The sequence below is a fragment of the Charadrius vociferus genome, unplaced genomic scaffold (genome assembly GCF_000708025.1).
Source record: "Charadrius vociferus isolate BGI_N301 unplaced genomic scaffold, ASM70802v2 scaffold549, whole genome shotgun sequence".
In the NCBI taxonomy this organism is placed as follows: domain Eukaryota; kingdom Metazoa; phylum Chordata; class Aves; order Charadriiformes; family Charadriidae; genus Charadrius; species Charadrius vociferus.
In genome coordinates, this window is record NW_009650103.1 from 5,086,749 (window position 1) to 5,093,617 (window position 6,869).

General features: G+C 49.3%; 1 protein-coding gene across 1 annotated transcript in view; it reads left to right on the forward strand.

Moving 5' to 3' along the window:
• PBX3 (pre-B-cell leukemia homeobox 3) overlaps window positions 1-2,434 on the forward strand; it is a 90,034-nt gene extending 87,600 nt beyond the window's left edge. The window contains 1 exon segment of the mRNA XM_009892370.1: window positions 859-2,434. Within this exon segment, the coding sequence (XP_009890672.1) occupies window positions 859-951 (93 nt within the window). The 3' untranslated portion in view covers window positions 952-2,434.
• The last annotated feature ends 4,435 nt before the right edge of the window (window positions 2,435-6,869 follow it).

Sequence of the window (6,869 nt, forward strand, 5' to 3'; positions counted from 1 at the left end):
GGGGCCGGGGCGGCCCTCGCGGGCTGTGTGGAGAGGCCTCCCCGTCACTTCCACTCAGCGTCCCCCAACTCACGAGCCCCGCGCCTCCCTCTTCTTGACTGACATAAAAATATGTAGCGACAAGCTGTCTGCCACAGCAGAAATTTGATCAGACATTGATTTCAGCAATTGCCTCGATCGGCTGAGACATAAGGCAAATTTGTTCCTGAGCGCTGCTCCGGCTGAGGCAGGTCTGACGCGGTGAGGGCCGGCGGCGCGCGAGACACGGAGCGGCCTCCGAAATAGGGGCTGCGTTTAGAGATAATTGGAAAACCGATCCGAGCGGTCCCTTTCCGCCTCGCAGCCCTGCGTTTGTCTGCTGGCGGATGGGATTTGCAGGGACCCGGGCTCACCGGGTGGAGCGGCTCTGCGGAGGGCTCTGCAGGGCGGAGGAAGGCAATTCTGAACTTTGGGAAGAGAGGGAAGATGAGGGGGTTAAACATGGGTTGCCCCAGACTTGTCTTCTCGGGGGAAAAAGCTGAAGTGTCAGCTAAAGGGATGTTCCTCATTAAAGCACGGATGATCTTTGCAGAAATCCCAAAGTCCTAATTGCAGCTCACATCTGGCTAAACGGCTCCTGGTCTCTCGGCTTGCTTCTCCGCCGAAGGCTCGGCGTTACCGCAGAGCGTGCTCTCAGCATCCCTCGCGTAACGCCTGCTGCCTTTTCCTTTCACGAATTCTGCAGCCAGAGGGAGTGTAGGAAAATCTCCTTCCCAGAGCATCTCCTCCCAAACCCCGGGCTTGCCAGTCTGATACTTTCAGTGTACGGTATAATTAATATGCGTAATTGTATCAATTGAATTGTTTTTCCCTTTTCAGGCTAATGGAGGCTGGCAGGACGCAACTACTCCATCTTCTGTGACTTCCCCTACAGAAGGGCCGGGAAGTGTGCACTCTGATACCTCTAACTAATCTCCTAGCAACACTTTTTCCCTGAGCTGAGATGCCTTGATTAGCGCATTCAGAGTCACAGGAGAAAAAGGAAAGAGTTTTTTGTAGCCAACCACCTACAGCTTTACTGTAAAACCTTGTCTTATTAGAAAACTTGGTAAATCTGTTTTTTAAAGGTATCATAATCATTTGTATTTATACTTAAAACACACAATGTTAAAAAGCACTTTATCCAATTAGGCCAAGATTTAGCATTGTTTATAGCCCTGTAACTATTTTATCATAATTTATTGTCAGCAGTTTTAACGATGTTGGTCTAACAGTTGCCAATTACTTGGCCTTAAGGGTAAAAGTACAGGACAAGCTTAACCTCAGTAGCAAGAGCAGACACAAAGAGACACCTCACCTGAATTTAACTTTGTGCATATTTCCATGGAAAGTTGAAATGAATTGCAGACTTTGATTGTGTTTAATCTTTTCATATCTCTTATAGAGTTGGAATAAAAGGAGCTGTTCGGTTATTTTCGTTAACAATGGTTGTGTTTAAGAATCCTTATTCGTCACATTTTTGTTGTGATCTATTGTCTTACAAATTAGATTGGGAACCAGGAGCATCTTTTCTTGCTAAAACTGCCCAGACCCCGAGTCTCCTCTCTGTGTTCCGACACCGGCCATAGGTTGTTCTTAGGAGATGAAGACACTTGCTGCTGATCTCTGTGAAAGCCAAGACCCGGGGTTTTACAGTACGAGCTAGGTGCTGCACACGCCTGCCAAGACTTGTTACCTCTTCCTGGCAGCAAACCACAGACAAACAAACAAAGGAAAAAAGCAAAGGAAAAAAGCACCATCATATGGAGTGTTGTACATAGTGTAGCAAAAGAGTATTTATACATCTCACCAATCAAACACAGCTTTATTACCTCATGCGAACTCATACAAACCAATAGACTTTCAACATGTTCTGTAGCTTAGAGTGCTCACTTACTACCTCTGAACGATACTCACGCTGTAGTTTGTCTTTCTTATCTTTTTGCATCTTGTAATTAACTCTTTGTTTCCCCATGAAATGTAATGTACATTGTAATCTTTTAAAAGAATCAGGGTTGCGTTGGCAACTTTTAAAGAGGCGGAAGTGGAAACATGGGGTCTTAGGTTTAACACAAAACAGTGAAACTGTTGTAAATACTGAGAAACATTTTGAATGTTCTTCATCTTGTTACTAATCCACGCAAAAACCAACAACTAATTGTAATGCATACAGACTTCAGTATTCAGTACTGTATATTTCTCCCTGTGTAACAGGGGGCCCTTTCTTTCTCTCTTTTGTATTGTATGCGATTCTGAAACTGATTGAGTCATGAAAATAATTTGTGGCAGTGATTCTAATGTATTAAACCGTTTCGTGTTACTTTCTAACTGGATTACACCCTGGATTGAAAAGTCTTCCTCGTGGTAGTTATATGTAGTTTCAAACATGAATAAACTTTTTGCTTTCATGATCAAACGTTGATGTAATTTCTTCCTGCTCAGTTTAAGTCAGACCTAGGAGATGAGTAGGCTACCAGAAGTGCAAGCTGTCACGAAGCAGGAGCTGAGCATTTCCTTAAATACCAGTAGGTCGTGGTGCCCTCTTGCCTGGAGAAGGTTGGAAATCCTGGGAGAGGTGCGTCCTGGCAGGGAGCAGGAGCAGGAGCAGGAGCAGGAGCAGTGCCTGCAGGGCAGAGGCTTCCTACCCGCAGGCTGCCCTCGCCAGCCCCTGCCTCCGCTTCCACCCGGCTCTGCGCGGGAGCAAAAATTCAAGTGGAGGCGAAGGAAGGGGTCTGCCCTTTAGATGAGTTTAAAAATCATCATCATATTCACTCTTAATTACCATCTTTATTTAACATTAACTTTGGAACTACAGCCTCAGCTAGCAAGTGTAATCAGATTATAAAAATATTTTTCTTTATTAAAAAAACTTTTTTGGAAGGACGTATATATATAAATGCTAATTTTAAATCTTTTTAATAAAGTAAAGGTCAATAACAGGTAATAGCCTATTTACCATATCTCAAGGAAATTGACTCACAGGAAATCAAATTAACGTTAATCACTTGCAGCAAATGGTCTTTGATAAATATAACTACTTACTACTCGGGTTAGTGTAGCTAGGCAGGAGGAGGGCTCGCGCTCACTACCAGCCCGTGCTCAGCTGGAGTCTGGGCTAAGGCTGCGCTCGGAGGAGCCGCCTGCCCGTCGCGATTCCTTTCCAGTCAGCTGTTCAAACCTTTAGGTGTTGTTTTGGTGACTAAACGATTATTTGCATGATTCAATTAGCTTGTGGGTCAGCTTTTCTTATCAACAATTCTTGTATCAGGTTATTCTGTGAAATACCTTTGTTTACCCGCTCTCACCCCCAGGACTGCGGCCACACTCCTCTCCCTCCGCATCCTGCGTGCCCTCGTGCACCAGTTACTGCTTCTGCTCATGTTTACGGAGCAGACACCACTTCTTGATCAGTTTTAGAGTTGAACATTGCTTCTTTCACTACAGGTGGTGCATTTAAATAAATAAGTAAATAACTAGACGTGCATTGCAAAGCCTTCATTATCACTTAACGAGAGTTGGGGCAGATGGGGACCGTGGACTTCTGAAGACTTCTGTATGCAGAGGACAAAGCACCGAACGATTTGCATTTGCTAATGGAGCTCCCCAAGTCCACATGCTCTGTGTTTATGCTCCGGCTGAATGGAAACAGTATTTTAAATGTAAAGTGTGTCAGTGGAGGCGTAGGCAGTGTAATGAACACACAGGCGTCCCTCATCTTGATCACATCTCCGCTGGCCACAGGCAAGGACCTGTCACACACTGAGGAGGTTCATAGGAAGGCCATCAACAACCTTTGGGCCGCACTTGCATGCCCTGCGCCCGCTGGGCATCATTAGCGTGCTTCTTTACAGCATTAAGGCTTTGGGTCCCTTTGAATTACAAGTGCAATTTGGCCTTTCCTTACATTGGAGAACAGCCACGTGGTTACATGGCAAATAATAAACATCTTATCCTTGAGGCTTGATCACACATCAGAAAGGTTTACTGCAAGCACCAGTATTAGGATCATGCTGTTGATGGTATTGTGTTTCACCCAGTAGCTACATCCTGAAGGGCCGACAGAGCCTTGCGCAGGAACAGTGACTCGTGCAAGGATCCCTGCTCCGCACACGCACCCCTCTCGGGGGCCGCAGCCCCGCAGCCATGCAGGACCTCTGCCGCAGCAGCGTGCGCTCATCCTGGCATGGGAGGAGACCCTCAGCCCTCCCACCGGTGGGACTGCTCAGTGATGCGATCCTGATTCCCCACACCCAGGTTTGAGCTGGTGGTGCACATGAGTGTCGCTGCGACCAGAGCCGCGGCAGGCCCGTGCACTGTGGTGGTGGAGGAGCAAAGCCCACCAGCCCTGTGGCCCATGGCCATGGCTCCTGCCAGCCCGGAGACCCCGTACAGAGCACAGCGGGACCAGCCAGGGGATTTGCAGCAGGTCCCAAAAATTGCCATCTCCTGTGCCCAGCACCGTCCTGACGAAGGCCCTGGCCACCATCATCGCCACGCTGTGCATCATGGGGCTGTGACCGGCGTGAGGGTGTCTGGAGAAGAGACCCACGGTGCTCCCCTGTGCACAGCTGGAACAGAGACTTCTGGGACCAGCCCCAGCTCCGTCCGACCTGCACCGAGGAGCTGCCGGTGGCCGGGGTGCCCTGCAGGAAGGGTCGTGAGAAGCCCTGCAGCAGGGGGAAACGGTGCCCGGCACTCTGGCAGACCCACCCCAGGTTACAACTTGCAGAGCTACAGGAGGAGCCCTGCAGCCCTCTCCCAGCCCCACGAAGAAACGCAAACCTTCCTGTGCCAAAGCGAAGCAGATGATGATCTCCTCCCCCTGGCACTCAGACACCAAGCTCTTGGCCCGGTGTATCTGGCCTTGGGTGCAACGAAGGAACCTCAGCCCAAGAAGGGAAAAGTCGGGAAGACTGTGACCTTCCGGCATGGCAAAATCCATGCCCCGTGGGACTGGTTCAGTGGGGGCAGCTTTGCTGACGATGCGAACTTGGCATTAAGTGTGCTAGGCTGAGCGACGCGGTATTATCCTGTAGCAATGTCTTTTGCAAAGACCACACGCGAGTTGGATGTAAGATGCTGATGGCACTGTCTGTGCCATGTATTTCCAATGTGATAAAAATAACTCCGAGTAACTGAAGATGTTTCCAGTTTGTGTTAATAAAATACATCTTTTTAAAGAATGGAATTCTTCAAAGATTGGCAAATTTTATTTTATTTCATTAGCTTTAATGTCACTGCCATATGGACTGTGAAGAAAAGTGAACCATTAGATCAGAGGGACTGAGTTATCAGCATGACACAGAAAGCACTGATACAATTGTTAAGGATAAGCCCTGGGAGTGATTTATTGCATGCATTGTATTAGCCACAGAGGAGTTATGATATGCTCCCCATTCCTGTATCATATTAGGATTTTATTAGTCTAATATGACACGGTAATATAATATATGATTAGAATTCCCATCCAGTTATCCTTCCCTTGGTGGCGGAGAGCAGGAGGGTTTGTGTGCAGCAGCTCCCTGGCCATCACGCCTGCGGTGGGGAGGGGACGTCGGGGACAGCACGGCTGCTAAATTGGTCTCCCGGGCTTTCCAGGTGGACGTGGGTGCTGCTCGCCTCCTGCGGGCACGCTGGGCACCCCGGGCAGCCAGTCTGCCACTGGATTTATTTTCCACATGCACCTGAAGTACAAAGCTGCTCAACCTTCCTGCAACGGGTGACAGGGAAGGATGGTACCGGCATTTAAAACCTTTGCTGACAGCTGAGCCGTAGGTGCTGGGCTGCGTCCTAGCAGTCGCTGGGAAATCAGCTGTGACATGCCAGAGCAAATCTGCTGCAGACACCAGCCCTGCCGAGGTGTCCCGCAGCACCGGTGAAGCCCATTCCCCCGGGCTTAGCACGGTGGGAGGAATGATGTGCACAGACCAGGCTAATGGGGAGCCAGTGCCGAGAGAAAGAGGCGCAGGCTGAGACTGGGAGGTCTTGGTGTAGCTGCTGGTGCCACGACATGGCAGCTGACAGGCTCCTGCTGCCCTCGCCGAGGCCATGCGGGTGACCACGCCACTCTTAGCACAGCCCACCAGCCCCATCCTGCCCTCATCTACACATGCTGCGCTCTCTGAAGGGACAGTGGGGACGACTGGACACCCGGTGTCGGCCGGCAAAGGGACATTTGCCAACGCCAGCTATGCATGGCTGGGACAGCCGGCTCCGGCTGGACACAGCCTCACAGCCCCCAGCCCTCCATGCCCCGGGGATTGCCGGGGCCCGTGCTCCCCTCCGCTGTCCCCTGCTCGCCGGCAGGAACGGCTGGACAAAGGCACCAAACGCCCAGTGTTGGAGGTGAAGCCAGGGATGGTGCTGCTGGTTTAGCTCAGCCTCTGGCTGCAGGACATGCTGACACAACATGCTAATTGCTATGCCTCGTTACAGGATCTCCCTTGCCCCCACATCTCTCCCTGCATGACTCTACCCACTGAAAACTCTACTTTCCCAACAAATCCCAAAGACAAACTTTTCTTCAAAGTTTCCCTGGTGTCCCCCATCCATTTGTCGCCAAATCCCCCGTTTCGCCTGCGAGCAGCTCGGAAGCAAATGCTGTTTGTAGCCTCATTCTTGCCTCCAGCAGCAGCAGCAGGAAAAAAAGTTCAAGCATATCAGAGTGCTACTAGGTGATAAATCCCAAAATCTATATCAAAGCCTATTTGATCATCTCCTTGTCATTGATATAATAAAAAGGATTAATTTATTGGAGACTGCCAAAACCCTCATGTGGCAACAAATTTAAGGATCTTGTTTACACAGGCTAATTAAAACCAATTAATTTCATTCATCTCTGTGGCTAGTAG